The following is an 18,548-nucleotide window of genomic DNA, read 5'->3' as shown; positions in this document are numbered from 1 at the left end:
TAACACACTTTGTATTCAATAATTGGGTGCTTTGGAGTGAAGCAAAAGGGGTTGGATTCAGCGACGGTGTGTGTTTAAATGTCAGATATATGTTTACGGGTTATCATTTATGTCAATGATCATGTTTTGAGTTATGTAAAGGTTTAAAGTGAAGTTAATTACAGTACAGAGAAGTTAGGGTGTAAGAGAGAACACAGAAGGGAGTTCTATAAGCACACCGATGATAATACTGTAATGGAATGAGAACACTGGTAACGAGTTATGTGATTTGAATGCCTAGAAGTCTGCAAACCATTTTTGAATTCTACTGTAATTGTTGATCTCTTTGTGTCATATTTTTAATGTTCCAGTCAGTGCCAAAGGGAGGACGAGGGTCAATTGTGTTTCCATATTCGTTTTTATGAGGCATGGTTGCCTCAAAGGGAGGTCTGATGTATCTGGAAATCACAATTAACACTAAGATAGCTTAAACAACTGTTTAGTGTAGTGTGACATTACATTGTCTTCCAGCAGGGCAAACAAGTCAGGACACAGTGGCTAGGAATCTCAGAATAGCCAGTGGCTTGATGACCACTAACAAATGGTTGGGTGTCGCTTGGTAGGCTTGCATGTTAGAACACCTACTGTGCCTCCTAGCACTGGGCTTCCTGGTGACCATATATGGGGACAATTTGGGACGAAGGGGGTTTGGGTAACCTGAGACCACCTTTGTCTCTGCTTTCAGTTGTATAAAGGTCTACTGTAAATGCCTATCTGTACGTGTGTTAGTCTGGAAGCCGAGAGGCTGAAAGATCCATGGGGCTCTGTCCCCATGGCTGATGCTGTATTGAACTCTGCAAATAAAATGGAACTCCGGAACCTTCATCTGCCTGTCTCTGCTGTTGACTTCATGCTCCGTATTTTTGCCTGAGTATTTTCTAGTCTAAGTATTCAAAGGTCTGTGTATGGGCCTTTGTTTGTAGAACAGATTCTTCATGTGTGTGGTTTACATGTACAGTAAGCATAATGTTACTGTACAATACCAGTTGTAACACAAATTATTCCATTATTTCTGGTTGTAGGCTATGGGAATTCCATTATTTATCTAACGTATTAGAAGACATGGGTTGTGAATGTTGTGGAATGTTTTGGGGGATATCTGTCCCATTGTAAACAGACAGGTGATAATGGGTTAGGGTGTGTAACCCTATTGATGAATGAATGGATGGGCCAACCAATTTGCATGTGATCCTTTTATTATGATAAGTACAGTGGATATAGCCACTCCTACACAGTTTTGTATTTGGCAGCAAATTTTGATTTTAGTTTTAGTCATAGTCTCCTGAATGGTTTTCATTTGTTTTAGTCACATTTACTTTAGTCACCTGGAATGTTTTAGTGTTGGTCTAGTTTTAGTTGACTAATATCATAGTTGATAAAAAATAATTATGCATTTTATAAGTGTATTTCCAGGCAAGACAACACATGCATCTTTTGAGTGTCAAGCTGAACAGGTTTGGGAAATCAGAAGTGGACAAACTCGAGTGAGGCCTGGAACAATAAAAGGAAATTAGCAATTACAAAAACATCCATTCACACGTACTGTATGCTGTCCATTAACTCTCAATCTAACTGAGAATGTGTGAAACCCAGTGAAGCACATCGTCAGTGTGGTGCATATTAGCATTAAACTGACCCAGTCAGCTTATCACATATTTGACTACATAGTACATATTGACATTACACATTACACGTAGTTATACAAATAACAAGCAAAACAGTGTCATATTTTATTTTCCGGTATTGTTTTTTATAATAATGTTGCATTGTTCCTGTCAGGTCAGTGGGTGTTCAAGGTGAAGTGGTAAACATGTATCAAAGTGGCCCAGAGAGTCTGCCAAAAGACTAAAATATTCTTAAATGATAACAAAATTATAAGATATTTTGCTCTATTGTTCTATAAGTAAGTTCCCTTTTCTCGACACACAAATCTACTATGTCATGTCCAATAGAAACACTGAGAACATGCATTGAACAAAACAATTTTGGATATATCAAATTGGATATACCAAGATTGTCCTCAAATAAACAAAGACAAAACTGAAGTGCTTGTTTTGAAGTCAAGGACAATGGATTAAAAGTTAGCGCTCAGCTTCAAACCTTGTTGTAGTCATGACCTCAGAACTTTAACCAGCCACATTAGCACAGTATACCGGAATCCAACCGGAATCTAGAAAAATGTCCAATAGTAGTCTTGACTACTGTACCAGTGTTTTACAGATGTCCCTAAGAATATATCAGGTGATTGCAGCTCATTCGGAACGCTGCTACTCAAGTCTGTAGTAGGTAATACAAAGAACAGTGAGCATATCAGGTCTCAAACCATAACACTGGCTTCATGTGTGTCAAATAATATATTTTCAAAATACTACCGCTGGTCTATAAAGCAGGGGTCTTGCGTAGGTGTCACCCATTCATACCTCTAAGGTCACCTGGTAAAGGTTGGCTTTATGACCCTAGAATTAAAACATAGTATTCAGTTTAATGTGCAACATATCTGGAACAACCTCCCTGAAAACTGCAGCTCTGCAACAACTCAGTTATTTTAAATCACAGCTAAAAACATGCATGTTTGCTGCTGCCTTTCATTGAGATTGTGTCATTATTATTCTACACTGACATTTAATTAAATTTATTTAAATTGTTTCATTCATTTCCGTTTATTGTTTTTGTTATTTTTGTGTCCTGAATATGTTTTCAATTAAGGTAACAAAGTTCAAATACGGGGTAGAATAGGAAAGTTACATGTTTCATTTGCTTAATGTTTGATATAAAACGAATTGAATTGCCTTGTTGTTGGGAGCAGTGATTGGCCAGTTTTGTGTCCCGCCCCCTCACTTTGATTGGACCATCAGGGCCCTCTGTTAGTATTTAACAAGAGTGTGTTCTGCTTGGAGTCACTTTAATCTCTGCTAGTTGTTAAGAGCTGAACTTCTCCTTCTACACTAGCTGAAGCATTTAGTTTTGGTTCTACTTTAGTAGGCTACTTTAGATTTTCGCTCTTTAAAATAGATCAGTTTGTTTGGGCAGGTTTTGAGTTATGGCTTTACTACAAACATTGAAGTCATTGGTCAACCAGAGACTATCTGCTGCTGCTGAAGAGATACTTGGGGTCGTTGGAAGAATTCTAACAGAGTACGAGGATGAAGCTTTCCACATCAAGCAAGAAACTGACCGCCAACGCAGACTACTGGATATGGTTTTACAACCAATCGTCAAACTACACAGAGCAGGTTGGTAAAACATTTACAGAGAGAGAGAGAGAGGTTGTGCTTTCACCATTATTTCTTACATGGCAATGGTGACTATTTGGAATGGAAGAGGAACTTTGCATTGATAATAGTCAATAGTATTCTAGTTGTGCTTCCATTCATGTTAGGGTGACTAAAAAGGGTGACTAAAATTAACATAATAAAGTAGTAAGGTAATAGACTGTTTAAAATACGCTAACTCATTACAACAAGAGTGTCATGTTCAAACATGTAATGATGTGTTTCTCCTCTGTATCTTCTGTCTAGACTCCATACACCTCCTTGTGTGTAAAGAGGAGGTATTCACTGAGCAGCAGCAGGAGAAAACCTCCATCAAAGAGGATCCAGAGCCTCCACAGATTAAAGAAGAACAGGAGAAGATAACCTCCAGTCTTATCAAAGAGGAACCAGAGTATCCACAGATTAAAGAAGAACAGGAGAAGATAACCTCCAGTCTTATCAAAGAGGAACCAGGGTCTCTACAGATTAAAGAGGAACATGATGAGCTACTTCAAAGATCAGAGGAGGATGGTGGATCAACAGAGACATTACTATCAGTGAAACATGAAGATGATGAAAACATGCTAACAGAACCTGTAGCCAGCACCTCATCTCAACACATGGAAACACAAGCTGATGTAGAGGACTGTGGAACATCACAACCAACTAGTGATGATCAACTCTCTTCACACTGTTCTGAATCTGACATCACTGAAGACAGTGATGAGTGGGATGAGACCACGGATGACCAGTCTGGTTTAAACACACTGAAATCACACAATACACAACACATGGGAGGAAATAGTTTGTCTTTAAGCAACAAGCATGACCTAAAATCACCAAAACAAAGTCACTCCACGAGGAGTCACATAGGTAAGAAATGTTTTAGCTGTGTAGATTGTGGTAAAATGTTTAATCGCAAGGAACATCTGAAAAAGCACACATTGATTCATTCAGGGGAAAAGCCATTTGTGTGTACAGTGTGTGGCACAGGCTTTAGTCAAAAGAGTAATCTAAAAGTACACATGAGGAGTCACACAGGTAAGAAATGTTTTAGTTGTGCAGATTGTGGCAAAATGTTTAGCCTTAAGGGAAATCTGAAGAAGCATGCAATGATTCATTCAGGCGGAATGCCATTTCCTTGCACAGTGTGTGGCACAGGCTTTAGTCATAATGGGAATTTAAAAAGACACATGATGACTCACACAGGGGAATGGCCCTTTATGTGTACAGTCTGCGGAAAAGGCTGTCAAACAAACGGTACTCTAAAATCACACATGATGACCCATACAGGGGAAAAGCCCTTTACGTGTACAGTTTGTGGCAAGGGCTGTAGTCATAATTGGAAATTAAAAATACACATGAGGACTCATGCAGGGGAAAAACAGATTTAAGTGTAAAGTTTGTGAACAGGGCTTTAGACGGATTGATAATCTAAAAGACACACATGAAGACACACAAAGAAAAAAATTATGTTTTTTCTCCAAAGAAGGCATGGGAGGTGCTGATATAACAACATGAGAATCAGTGTTTGCCCACATTTGTCAAATGTCATATTAATTATATGCATTCATATGCATGCACTAGTGGTGCAATTGTAACTAGCCTCTGTGTGTTGACATGTGGTCTTTGGACTAACATATTATCATAGTGTATTTTAATCACTAAGTTTGATCATTTGTTTAGATTCTCTGTATTATTATTGTTGTCTTCATATAATGCATTGTAACAGAAACTATTTACTATATCATACCTGTACAAAAACACTGTCCATAATTTTTTGAAGAAGCATGCAATGATTCATTCAGGCGGAACGCCATTTCCTTGCACAGTGTGTGGCACAGGCTTTAGTCAAAAGAGTAATCTAAAATCACACATGATGACTCATACAGGGGAAAAACCCTTTGAGTGTAAAATTTGCAAAAAGGGCTTTAGTCGTACTGATAAACTAAAAACACACATGAAGACACACAGAGGAAAAAGCTGTTAAATCATGAGTGCTTTTTTCCCCAAAGAAGGCAATATAGTTGAGTTGCAGATACGTGTGTCGACAATTATTGACACAATTATCGGCAGTTTTGTCCAGCCATCATGTTTAATACATTATTACATGGAACATTGTAAGAATCAGTGGTTGTCCACAGCAATTAAAATGTCACATTCATTAATATTCATACACGTGGTAAAATTGTAGCCTGGAAACCAGAATAAAAATGTGTGTCTACGCAGTGGCTGACCATGCCAGGCTATTATTGCAATTGTAACTCATATTTGAATCACTTAGTTTGATAATTTGTTTAGATTCTCTGTAGTATTTTGTCTTCATTGAATGCATTGTAAATATTTACTCTGTCATACCTGTAAAAAAACAAAAACACTGTCCATAATGTATTTTTCAAATAAAGGGTTGACAGCTACATATCCTCCATGTGTGTTCAATGTTCATTACAGAAAGCTCATCACATTCACAACACATTAGTTTCATCTCCTGTAATTCCGGACAGTAAGTGGATAGGAGTATTAATTTTACAGTCCAAACTATTGCTACATTGAACATGAGAAGTCTTAATGTTACAGTGTGCATACTGTAATGTACATCTAGCGTATAATAAGTGTTATAACAGCTGTGTGTAAGGATGGTCACATAGCCCTTAGTCATACTGTGTGGACATGAATTATATAATATATTGATATCTGACAATTGGTATGAATGAAAAATGTAAAATATCTCTTTCAGATTGACCAGTTACTCTTGATGGACGATTGAGTGTTGTGTGTAGATGTGTGTGGTTTACATGTACAGTAAGCATAATGTTACTGTACAATACCAGTTGTAACACAAATTATTCCATTATTTCTGGTTGTAGGCTATGGGAATTCCATTATTTATCTAACGTATTAGAAGACATGGGTTGTGAATGTTGTGGAATGTTTTGGGGGATATCTGTCCCATTGTAAACAGACAGGTGATAATGGGTTAGGGTGTGTAACCCTATTGATGAATGAATGGATGGGCCAACCAATTTGCATGTGATCCTTTTATTATGATAAGTACAGTGGATATAGCCACTCCTACACAGTTTTGTATTTGGCAGCAAATTTTGATTTTAGTTTTAGTCATAGTCTCCTGAATGGTTTTCATTTGTTTTAGTCACATTTACTTTAGTCACCTGGAATGTTTTAGTGTTGGTCTAGTTTTAGTTGACTAATATCATAGTTGATAAAAAATAATTATGCATTTTATAAGTGTATTTCCAGGCAAGACAACACATGCATCTTTTGAGTGTCAAGCTGAACAGGTTTGGGAAATCAGAAGTGGACAAACTCGAGTGAGGCCTGGAACAATAAAAGGAAATTAGCAATTACAAAAACATCCATTCACACGTACTGTATGCTGTCCATTAACTCTCAATCTAACTGAGAATGTGTGAAACCCAGTGAAGCACATCGTCAGTGTGGTGCATATTAGCATTAAACTGACCCAGTCAGCTTATCACATATTTGACTACATATTGACATTACACATTACACGTAGTTATACAAATAACAAGCAAAACAGTGTCATATTTTATTTTCCGGTATTGTTTTTTATAATAATGTTGCATTGTTCCTGTCAGGTCAGTGGGTGTTCAAGGTGAAGTGGTAAACATGTATCAAAGTGGCCCAGAGAGTCTGCCAAAAGACTAAAATATTCTTAAATGATAACAAAATTATAAGATATTTTGCTCTATTGTTCTATAAGTAAGTTCCCTTTTCTCGACACACAAATCTACTATGTCATGTCCAATAGAAACACTGAGAACATGCATTGAACAAAACAATTTTGGATATATCAAATTGGATATACCAAGATTGTCCTCAAATAAACAAAGACAAAACTGAAGTGCTTGTTTTGAAGTCAAGGACAATGGATTAAAAGTTAGCGCTCAGCTTCAAACCTTGTTGTAGTCATGACCTCAGAACTTTAACCAGCCACATTAGCACAGTATACCGGAATCCAACCGGAATCTAGAAAAATGTCCAATAGTAGTCTTGACTACTGTACCAGTGTTTTACAGATGTCCCTAAGAATATATCAGGTGATTGCAGCTCATTCGGAACGCTGCTACTCAAGTCTGTAGTAGGTAATACAAAGAACAGTGAGCATATCAGGTCTCAAACCATAACACTGGCTTCATGTGTGTCAAATAATATATTTTCAAAATACTACCGCTGGTCTATAAAGCAGGGGTCTTGCGTAGGTGTCACCCATTCATACCTCTAAGGTCACCTGGTAAAGGTTGGCTTTATGACCCTAGAATTAAAACATAGTATTCAGTTTAATGTGCAACATATCTGGAACAACCTCCCTGAAAACTGCAGCTCTGCAACAACTCAGTTATTTTAAATCACAGCTAAAAACATGCATGTTTGCTGCTGCCTTTCATTGAGATTGTGTCATTATTATTCTACACTGACATTTAATTAAATTTATTTAAATTGTTTCATTCATTTCCGTTTATTGTTTTTGTTATTTTTGTGTCCTGAATATGTTTTCAATTAAGGTAACAAAGTTCAAATACGTGGTAGAATAGGAAAGTTACATGTTTCATTTGCTTAATGTTTGATATAAAACGAATTGAATTGCCTTGTTGTTGGGAGCAGTGATTGGCCAGTTTTGTGTCCCGCCCCCTCACTTTGATTGGACCATCAGGGCCCTCTGTTAGTATTGAACAAGAGTGTGTTCTGCTTGGAGTCACTTTAATCTCTGCTAGTTGTTAAGAGCTGAACTTCTCCTTCTACACTAGCTGAAGCATTTAGTTTTGGTTCTACTTTAGTAGGCTACTTTAGATTTTCGCTCTTTAAAATAGATCAGTTTGTTTGGGCAGGTTTTGAGTTATGGCTTTACTACAAACATTGAAGTCATTGGTCAACCAGAGACTATCTGCTGCTGCTGAAGAGATACTTGGGGTCGTTGGAAGAATTCTAACAGAGTACGAGGATGAAGCTTTCCACATCAAGCAAGAAACTGACCGCCAACGCAGACTACTGGATATGGTTTTACAACCAATCGTCAAACTACACAGAGCAGGTTGGTAAAACATTTACAGAGAGAGAGAGAGAGGTTGTGCTTTCACCATTATTTCTTACATGGCAATGGTGACTATTTGGAATGGAAGAGGAACTTTGCATTGATAATAGTCAATAGTATTCTAGTTGTGCTTCCATTCATGTTAGGGTGACTAAAAAGGGTGACTAAAATTAACATAATAAAGTAGTAAGGTAATAGACTGTTTAAAATACGCTAACTCATTACAACAAGAGTGTCATGTTCAAACATGTAATGATGTGTTTCTCCTCTGTATCTTCTGTCTAGACTCCATACACCTCCTTGTGTGTAAAGAGGAGGTATTCACTGAGCAGCAGCAGGAGAAAACCTCCATCAAAGAGGATCCAGAGCCTCCACAGATTAAAGAAGAACAGGAGAAGATAACCTCCAGTCTTATCAAAGAGGAACCAGAGTATCCACAGATTAAAGAAGAACAGGAGAAGATAACCTCCAGTTTTATCAAAGAGGAACCAGGGTCTCTACAGATTAAAGAGGAACATGATGAGCTACTTCAAAGATCAGAGGAGGATGGTGGATCAACAGAGACATTACTATCAGTGAAACATGAAGATGATGAAAACATGCTAACAGAACCTGTAGCCAGCACCTCATCTCAACACATGGAAACACAAGTTGATCTAGAGGACTGTGGAACATCACAACCAGCTAGTGATGATCAGCTCCTCTCTTCACACTGTTCTGAATCTGATATCACTGAAGACAGTGATGAGTGGGATGAGACCACGGATGACCAGTCTGGTTTAAACACACTGAAATCACACAATACACAACACATGGGAGGAAATAGTTTGTTTTTGAGCAACAAGCTACTCCATGACCTCAAATCACCCAAACAAAGTCACTCTATGAGGATTCAAATAGGTAAGAAATGTTTTAGCTGTGCAGATTGTGGTAAAATGTTTAATCAGAAGGGACATCTGAAGACGCACACAATGATTCATTCAGGGGAAAAGCCATTTGTGTGTACAGTGTGTGGCACAGGCTTTAGTCAAAAGAGTAATCTAAAAGTACACATGAGGAGTCACACAGGTAAGAAATGTTTTAGTTGTGCAGATTGTGGCAAAATGTTTAGCCTTAAGGGAAATCTGAAGAAGCATGCAATGATTCATACAGGGGAAAGGCCCTTTACGTGTACAGTTTGTGGCAAGGGCTGTAGTCAAAAGGGGGATTTAAAAGTACACATGAGGACTCATACAGGGGAAAAACCCTTTACGTGTACAGTGTGTGGAAAGGGCTGCATTCAAACGAGTGATCTAAAAAGACACATGATGACTCATGCAGTGGAAAAAAACATTTGATTGTAAAGTTTGTGAAAAGGGCTTTAGACGGATTGATAATCTAAAAACACACATGAAGACACACAAAGAAGGCATGGGAGGTTTTCAACTTGTATAATGACCTGCTGATAAAACAACAATGATAATGCTACTGTACAATACCACTTATAATACAACTTATTCCATTATGTCTGGTGGTTTAGGCTATATAAACCAATAGAAATATTTCATATAATTTTTGGGGTTCTTGACATGAAATAATTGAGAACCACTGATATAGAAACGAGGTTTTTCAGAAAAAATACATTTTAAAAAGACATTTTTGTTTAGCCTTAAGGGAAATCTGAAGAAGCATGCAATGATTCATACAGGGGAAAGGCCCTTTACGTGTACAGTTTGTGGCAAGGGCTTCCGTCAAACTGGGGAGTTAAAAGCACACATGATGACTCATACAGGGGAAAAACCCTTTGAGTGTAAAATTTGCAAAAAGGGCTTTATTCGTACTGATAAACTAAAAACACACATGAAGACACACAGAGGAAAAAGCTGTTAAATCATGAGTGCTTTTTTCCCCAAAGAAGGCAATATAGTTGAGTTGCAGATACGTGTGTCGACAATAAATTATTGACACAATTATCGGCAGTTTTGTCCAGCCATCATGTTTAATACATTATTACATGGAACATTGTAAGAATCAGTGGTTGTCCACAGCAATTAAAATGTCACATTCATTAATATTCATACACGTGGTAAAATTGTAGCCTGGAAACCAGAATAAAAATGTGTGTCTACGCAGTGGCTGACCATGCCAGGCTATTATTGCAATTGTAACTCATATTTGAATCACTTTGATAATTTGTTTAGATTCTCTGTAGTATTTTGTCTTCATTGAATGCATTGTAAATATTTACTCTGTCATACCTGTAAAAAAACAAAAACACTGTCCATAATGTATTTTTCAAATAAAGGGTTGACAGCTACATATCCTCCATGTGTGTTCAATGTTCATTACAGAAAGCTCATCACATTCACAACACATTCGTTTCATCTCCTGTAATTCCGGACAGTAAGTGGATAGGAGTATTAATTTTACAGTCCAAACTATTGCTACATTGAACATGAGAAGTCTTAATGTTACAGTGTGCATACTGTAATGTACATCTAGCGTATAATAAGTGTTATAACAGCTGTGTGTAAGGATGGTCACATAGCCCTTAGTCATACTGTGTGGACATGAATTATATCATAAATTGATATCTGACAATTGGTATGAATGAAAAATGTAAAATATGTCTTTCAGATTGACCAGTTACTCTTGATGGACGATTGAGTGTTGTGTGTAGATGTGTGTGGTTTACATGTACAGTAAGCATAATGTTACTGTACAATACCAGTTGTAACACAAATTATTCCATTATTTCTGGTTGTAGGCTATGGGAATTCCATTATTTATCTAACGTATTAGAAGACATGGGTTGTGAATGTTGTGGAATGTTTTGGGGGATATCTGTCCCATGGTAAACAGACAGGTGATAATGGGTTAGGGTGTGTAACCCTATTGATGAATGAATGGATGGGCCAACCAATTTGCATGTGATCCTTTTATTATGATAAGTAAGTACAGTGGATTTTTATTTTAGTTTTAGTCATAGTCTCCTGAATGGTTTTCATTTGTTTTAGTCACATTTACTTTAGTCACCTGGAATGTTTTAGTGTTGGTCTAGTTTTAGTTGACTAATATCATAGTTGATACAAAATAATTATGCATTTTATAAGTGTATTTCCAGGCAAGACAACACATGCATCTTTTGAGTGTCAAGCTGAACAGGTTTGGGAAATCAGAAGTGGACAAACTCGAGTGAGGCCTGGAACAATAAAAGGAAATTAGCAATTACAAAAACATCCATTCACACGTACTGTATGCTGTCCATTAACTCTCAATCTAACTGAGAATGTGTGAAACCCAGTGAAGCACATCGTCAGTGTGGTGCATATTAGCATTAAAATGACCCAGTCAGCTTATCACATATTTGACTACATAGTACATATTGACATTACACATTACACGTAGTTATACAAATAACAAGCAAAACAGTGTCATATTTTATTTTCCGGTATTGTTTTTTATAATCATCGTAATTTTATAATAATGTTAAATTGTTCCTGTCAGGTCAGTGGGTGTTCAAGGTGAAGTGGTAAACATGTATCAAAGTGGCCCAGAGAGTCTGCCAAAAGACTAAAATATTCTTAAATGATAACAAAATTATAAGATATTTTGCTCTATTGTTATATAAGTAAGTTCCTTTTTCTCGACACACAAATCTACTATGTCATGTCCAATAGAAACACTGAGAACATGCATTGAACAAAACAATTTTGGATATATCAAATTGGATATACCAAGATTGTCCTCAAATAAACAAAGACAAAACTGAAGTGCTTGTTTTGAAGTCAAGGACAATGGATTAAAAGTTAGCGCTCAGCTTCAAACCTTGTTGTAGTCATGACCTCAGAACTTTAACCAGCCACATTAGCACAGTATACCGGAATCCAACCGGAATCTAGAAAAATGTCCAATAGTAGTCTTGACTACTGTACCAGTGTTTTACAGATGTCCCTAAGAATATATCAGGTGATTGCAGCTCATTCGGAACGCTGCTACTCAAGTCTGTAGTAGGTAATACAAAGAACAGTGAGCATATCAGGTCTCAAACCATAACACTGGCTTCATGTGTGTCAAATAATATATTTTCAAAATACTACCGCTGGTCTATAAAGCAGGGGTCTTGCGTAGGTGTCACCCATTCATACCTCTAAGGTCACCTGGTAAAGGTTGGCTTTATGACCCTAGAATTAAAACATAGTATTCAGTTTAATGTGCAACATATCTGGAACAACCTCCCTGAAAACTGCAGCTCTGCAACAACTCAGTTATTTTAAATCACAGCTAAAAACATGCATGTTTGCTGCTGCCTTTCATTGAGATTGTGTCATTATTATTCTACACTGACATTTAATTAAATTTATTTAAATTGTTTCATTCATTTCCGTTTATTGTTTTTGTTATTTTTGTGTCCTGAATATGTTTTCAATTAAGGTAACAAAGTTCAAATACGGGGTAGAATAGGAAAGTTACATGTTTCATTTGCTTAATGTTTGATATAAAACTAATTGAATTGCCTTGTTGTTGGGAGCAGTGATTGGCCAGTTTTGTGTCCCACCCCCTCACTTTGATTGGACCATCAGGGCCCTCTGTTAGTATTTAACAAGAGTGTGTTCTGCTTGGAGTCACTTTAATCTCTGCTAGTTGTTAAGAGCTGAACTTCTCATTCTACACTAGCTGAAGCATTTAGTTTTGGTTCTACTTTAGTAGGCTACTTTAGATTTTCGCTCTTTAAAATAGATCAGTTTGTTTGGGCAGGTTTTGAGTTATGGCTTTACTACAAACATTGAAGTCATTGGTCAACCAGAGACTATCTGCTGCTGCTGAAGAGATACTTGGGGTCGTTGGAAGAATTCTAACAGAGTACGAGGATGAAGCTTTCCACATCAAGCAAGAAACTGACCGCCAACGCAGACTACTGGATATGGTTTTACAACCAATCGTCAAACTACACAGAGCAGGTTGGTAAAACATTTACAGAGAGAGAGAGAGAGAGGTTGTGCTTTCACCATTATTTCTTACATGGCAATGGTGACTATTTGGAATGGAAGAGGAACTTTGCATTGATAATAGTCAATAGTATTCTAGTTGTGGTTCCATTCATGTTAGGGTGACTAAAAAGGGTGACTAAAATTAACATAATAAAGTAGTAAGGTAATAGACTGTTTAAAATACGCTAACTCATTACAACAAGAGTGTCATGTTCAAACATGTAATGATGTGTTTCTCCTCTGTATCTTCTGTCTAGACTCCATACACCTCCTTGTGTGTAAAGAGGAGGTATTCACTGAGCAGCAGCAGGAGAAAACCTCCATCAAAGAGGATCCAGAGCCTCCACAGATTAAAGAAGAACAGGAGAAGATAACCTCCAGTCTTATCAAAGAGGAACCAGAGTATCCACATATTAAAGAAGAACAGGAGAAGATAACCTCCAGTCTTATCAAAGAGGAACCAGGGTCTCTACAGATTAAAGAGGAACATGATGAGCTACTTCAAAGATCAGAGGAGGATGGTGGATCAACAGAGACATTACTATCAGTGAAACATGAAGATGATGAAAACATGCTAACAGAACCTGTAGCCAGCACCTCATCTCAACACATGGAAACACAAGCTGATGTAGAGGACTGTGGAACATCACAACCAACTAGTGATGATCAACTCTCTTCACACTGTTCTGAATCTGACATCACTGAAGACAGTGATGAGTGGGATGAGACCACGGATGACCAGTCGGGTATAAACACACTGAAATCACACAATACACAACACATGGGAGGAAATAGTTTGTCTTTAAGCAACAAGCATGACCTAAAATCACCAAAACAAAGTCACTCCACGAGGAGTCACATAGGTAAGAAATGTTTTAGTTGTGCAGATTGTGGCAAAATGTTTAGCCATAAGGGAAATCTGAAGAAGCATGCAATGATTCATTCAGGCGGAATGCCATTTCCTTGCACAGTGTGTGGCACAGGCTTTAGTCAAAAGAGTAATCTAAAATCACACATGAGGAGTCACACAGGTAAGAAATGTTTTAGTTGTGCAGATTGTGGCAAAATGTTTAGCCATAAGGGAAATCTGAAGAAGCATGCAATGATTCATTCAGGCGGAATGCCATTTCCTTGCACAGTGTGTGGCACAGGCTTTAGTCAAAAGAGTAATCTAAAATCACACATGATGACTCATACAGGGGAAAAACCCTTTACGTGTACAGTTTGTGGCAAGGGCTGTAGTCAAAAGGGTGTTCTAAAACGACACATGATGACTCACACAGGGGAAAAGCCCTTTACATGTACAGTTTGTGGCAAGGGCTGTAGTCAAAAGGGGGATTTAAAAGCACACATGATGACTCATACAGGGGAAAAACCCTTTGAGTGTAAAATTTGCAAAAAGGGCTTTAGTCGTACTGATAATCTAAAAACACACATGAATACACACGTAGGAAAAAGCTGTTAAATCATGAGTGCTTTTCCCCCCAAAGAAGGCAATATAGTTGAGTTGCAGATACGTGTGTCGACAATTATTGACACAATTATCGGCAGTTTTGTCCAGCCATCATGTTTAATACATTATTACATGGAACATTGTAAGAATCAGTGGTTGTCCACAGCAATTAAAATGTCACATTCATTAATATTCATACACGTGGTAAAATTGTAGCCTGGAAACCAGAATAAAAATGTGTGTCTACGCAGTGGCTGACCATGCCAGGCTATTATTGCAATTGTAACTCATATTTGAATCACTTTGATAATTTGTTTAGATTCTCTGTAGTATTTTGTCTTCATTGAATGCATTGTAAATATTTACTCTGTCATACCTGTAAAAAAACAAAAACACTGTCCATAATGTATTTTTCAAATAAAGGGTTGACAGCTACATATCCTCCATGTGTGTTCAATGTTCATTACAGAAAGCTCATCACATTCACAACACATTCGTTTCATCTCCTGTAATTCCGGACAGTAAGTGGATAGGAGTATTAATTTTACAGTCCAAACTATTGCTACATTGAACATGAGAAGTCTTAATGTTACAGTGTGCATACTGTAATGTACATCTAGCGTATAATAAGTGTTATAACAGCTGTGTGTAAGGATGGTCACATAGCCCTTAGTCATACTGTGTGGACATGAATTATATCATAAATTGATATCTGACAATTGGTATGAATGAAAAATGTAAAATATGTCTTTCAGATTGACCAGTTACTCTTGATGGACGATTGAGTGTTGTGTGTAGATGTGTGTGGTTTACATGTACAGTAAGCATAATGTTACTGTACAATACCAGTTGTAACACAAATTATTCCATTATTTCTGGTTGTAGGCTATGGGAATTCCATTATTTATCTAACGTATTAGAAGACATGGGTTGTGAATGTTGTGGAATGTTTTGGGGGATATCTGTCCCATGGTAAACAGACAGGTGATAATGGGTTAGGGTGTGTAACCCTATTGATGAATGAATGGATGGGCCAACCAATTTGCATGTGATCCTTTTATTATGATAAGTAAGTACAGTGGATTTTTATTTTAGTTTTAGTCATAGTCTCCTGAATGGTTTTCATTTGTTTTAGTCACATTTACTTTAGTCACCTGGAATGTTTTAGTGTTGGTCTAGTTTTAGTTGACTAATATCATAGTTGATACAAAATAATTATGCATTTTATAAGTGTATTTCCAGGCAAGACAACACATGCATCTTTTGAGTGTCAAGCTGAACAGGTTTGGGAAATCAGAAGTGGACAAACTCGAGTGAGGCCTGGAACAATAAAAGGAAATTAGCAATTACAAAAACATCCATTCACACGTACTGTATGCTGTCCATTAACTCTCAATCTAACTGAGAATGTGTGAAACCCAGTGAAGCACATCGTCAGTGTGGTGCATATTAGCATTAAAATGACCCAGTCAGCTTATCACATATTTGACTACATAGTACATATTGACATTACACATTACACGTAGTTATACAAATAACAAGCAAAACAGTGTCATATTTTATTTTCCGGTATTGTTTTTTATAATCATCGTAATTTTATAATAATGTTAAATTGTTCCTGTCAGGTCAGTGGGTGTTCAAGGTGAAGTGGTAAACATGTATCAAAGTGGCCCAGAGAGTCTGCCAAAAGACTAAAATATTCTTAAATGATAACAAAATTATAAGATATTTTGCTCTATTGTTATATAAGTAAGTTCCTTTTTCTCGACACACAAATCTACTATGTCATGTCCAATAGAAACACTGAGAACATGCATTGAACAAAACAATTTTGGATATATCAAATTGGATATACCAAGATTGTCCTCAAATAAACAAAGACAAAACTGAAGTGCTTGTTTTGAAGTCAAGGACAATGGATTAAAAGTTAGCGCTCAGCTTCAAACCTTGTTGTAGTCATGACCTCAGAACTTTAACCAGCCACATTAGCACAGTATACCGGAATCCAACCGGAATCTAGAAAAATGTCCAATAGTAGTCTTGACTACTGTACCAGTGTTTTACAGATGTCCCTAAGAATATATCAGGTGATTGCAGCTCATTCGGAACGCTGCTACTCAAGTCTGTAGTAGGTAATACAAAGAACAGTGAGCATATCAGGTCTCAAACCATAACACTGGCTTCATGTGTGTCAAATAATATATTTTCAAAATACTACCGCTGGTCTATAAAGCAGGGGTCTTGCGTAGGTGTCACCCATTCATACCTCTAAGGTCACCTGGTAAAGGTTGGCTTTATGACCCTAGAATTAAAACATAGTATTCAGTTTAATGTGCAACATATCTGGAACAACCTCCCTGAAAACTGCAGCTCTGCAACAACTCAGTTATTTTAAATCACAGCTAAAAACATGCATGTTTGCTGCTGCCTTTCATTGAGATTGTGTCATTATTATTCTACACTGACATTTAATTAAATTTATTTAAATTGTTTCATTCATTTCCGTTTATTGTTTTTGTTATTTTTGTGTCCTGAATATGTTTTCAATTAAGGTAACAAAGTTCAAATACGGGGTAGAATAGGAAAGTTACATGTTTCATTTGCTTAATGTTTGATATAAAACTAATTGAATTGCCTTGTTGTTGGGAGCAGTGATTGGCCAGTTTTGTGTCCCACCCCCTCACTTTGATTGGACCATCAGGGCCCTCTGTTAGTATTTAACAAGAGTGTGTTCTGCTTGGAGTCACTTTAATCTCTGCTAGTTGTTAAGAGCTGAACTTCTCATTCTACACTAGCTGAAGCATTTAGTTTTGGTTCTACTTTAGTAGGCTACTTTAGATTTTCGCTCTTTAAAATAGATCAGTTTGTTTGGGCAGGTTTTGAGTTATGGCTTTACTACAAACATTGAAGTCATTGGTCAACCAGAGACTATCTGCTGCTGCTGAAGAGATACTTGGGGTCGTTGGAAGAATTCTAACAGAGTACGAGGATGAAGCTTTCCACATCAAGCAAGAAACTGACCGCCAACGCAGACTACTGGATATGGTTTTACAACCAATCGTCAAACTACACAGAGCAGGTTGGTAAAACATTTACAGAGAGAGAGAGAGAGAGGTTGTGCTTTCACCATTATTTCTTACATGGCAATGGTGACTATTTGGAATGGAAGAGGAACTTTGCATTGATAATAGTCAATAGTATTCTAGTTGTGGTTCCATTCATGTTAGGGTGACTAAAAAGGGTGACTAAAATTAACATAATAAAGTAGTAAGGTAATAGACTGTTTAAAATACGCTAACTCATTACAACAAGAGTGTCATGTTCAAACATGTAATGATGTGTTTCTCCTCTGTATCTTCTGTCTAGACTCCATACACCTCCTTGTGTGTAAAGAGGAGGTATTCACTGAGCAGCAGCAGGAGAAAACCTCCATCAAAGAGGATCCAGAGCCTCCACAGATTAAAGAAGAACAGGAGAAGATAACCTCCAGTCTTATCAAAGAGGAACCAGAGTATCCACATATTAAAGAAGAACAGGAGAAGATAACCTCCAGTCTTATCAAAGAGGAACCAGGGTCTCTACAGATTAAAGAGGAACATGATGAGCTACTTCAAAGATCAGAGGAGGATGGTGGATCAACAGAGACATTACTATCAGTGAAACATGAAGATGATGAAAACATGCTAACAGAACCTGTAGCCAGCACCTCATCTCAACACATGGAAACACAAGCTGATGTAGAGGACTGTGGAACATCACAACCA

The 18,548-nt window shown here is 37.2% G+C and overlaps 2 protein-coding genes across 2 annotated transcripts; both read left to right on the top strand.

Annotated features, from left to right (window-relative positions):
- Positions 1-2,970: 2,970 nt before the first annotated feature.
- Positions 2,971-6,977, top strand: LOC306937911 (uncharacterized protein; the record flags this gene model as incomplete). Its single annotated transcript, XM_079521938.1, has 3 exons — positions 2,971-3,272; positions 3,558-3,702; positions 6,908-6,977. Exons 1-3 carry the CDS (start codon positions 3,080-3,082, stop codon positions 6,975-6,977), a joined length of 408 nt encoding a protein of 135 aa, XP_079378064.1. The 5' UTR covers positions 2,971-3,079.
- Positions 6,978-8,059: 1,082 nt separating this feature from the next.
- LOC306937910 (uncharacterized protein) lies at positions 8,060-11,917 on the top strand (the record flags this gene model as incomplete). The annotated part of the gene is made up of 3 exons (XM_079521937.1): positions 8,060-8,361; positions 8,647-8,854; positions 11,848-11,917. Exons 1-3 carry the CDS (start codon positions 8,169-8,171, stop codon positions 11,915-11,917), a joined length of 471 nt encoding a protein of 156 aa, XP_079378063.1. The 5' UTR covers positions 8,060-8,168.
- Between the last annotated feature and the right edge of the window lie 6,631 nt (positions 11,918-18,548).

The sequence above is a fragment of the Electrona antarctica genome, assembly GCF_951216825.1.
Source record: "Electrona antarctica genome assembly, chromosome: 15".
Classification (NCBI taxonomy): domain Eukaryota; kingdom Metazoa; phylum Chordata; class Actinopteri; order Myctophiformes; family Myctophidae; genus Electrona; species Electrona antarctica.
The sequence above is the reverse complement of the archived record's forward strand: the minus strand, read 5'-3'. Positions and strand labels throughout refer to the sequence as shown.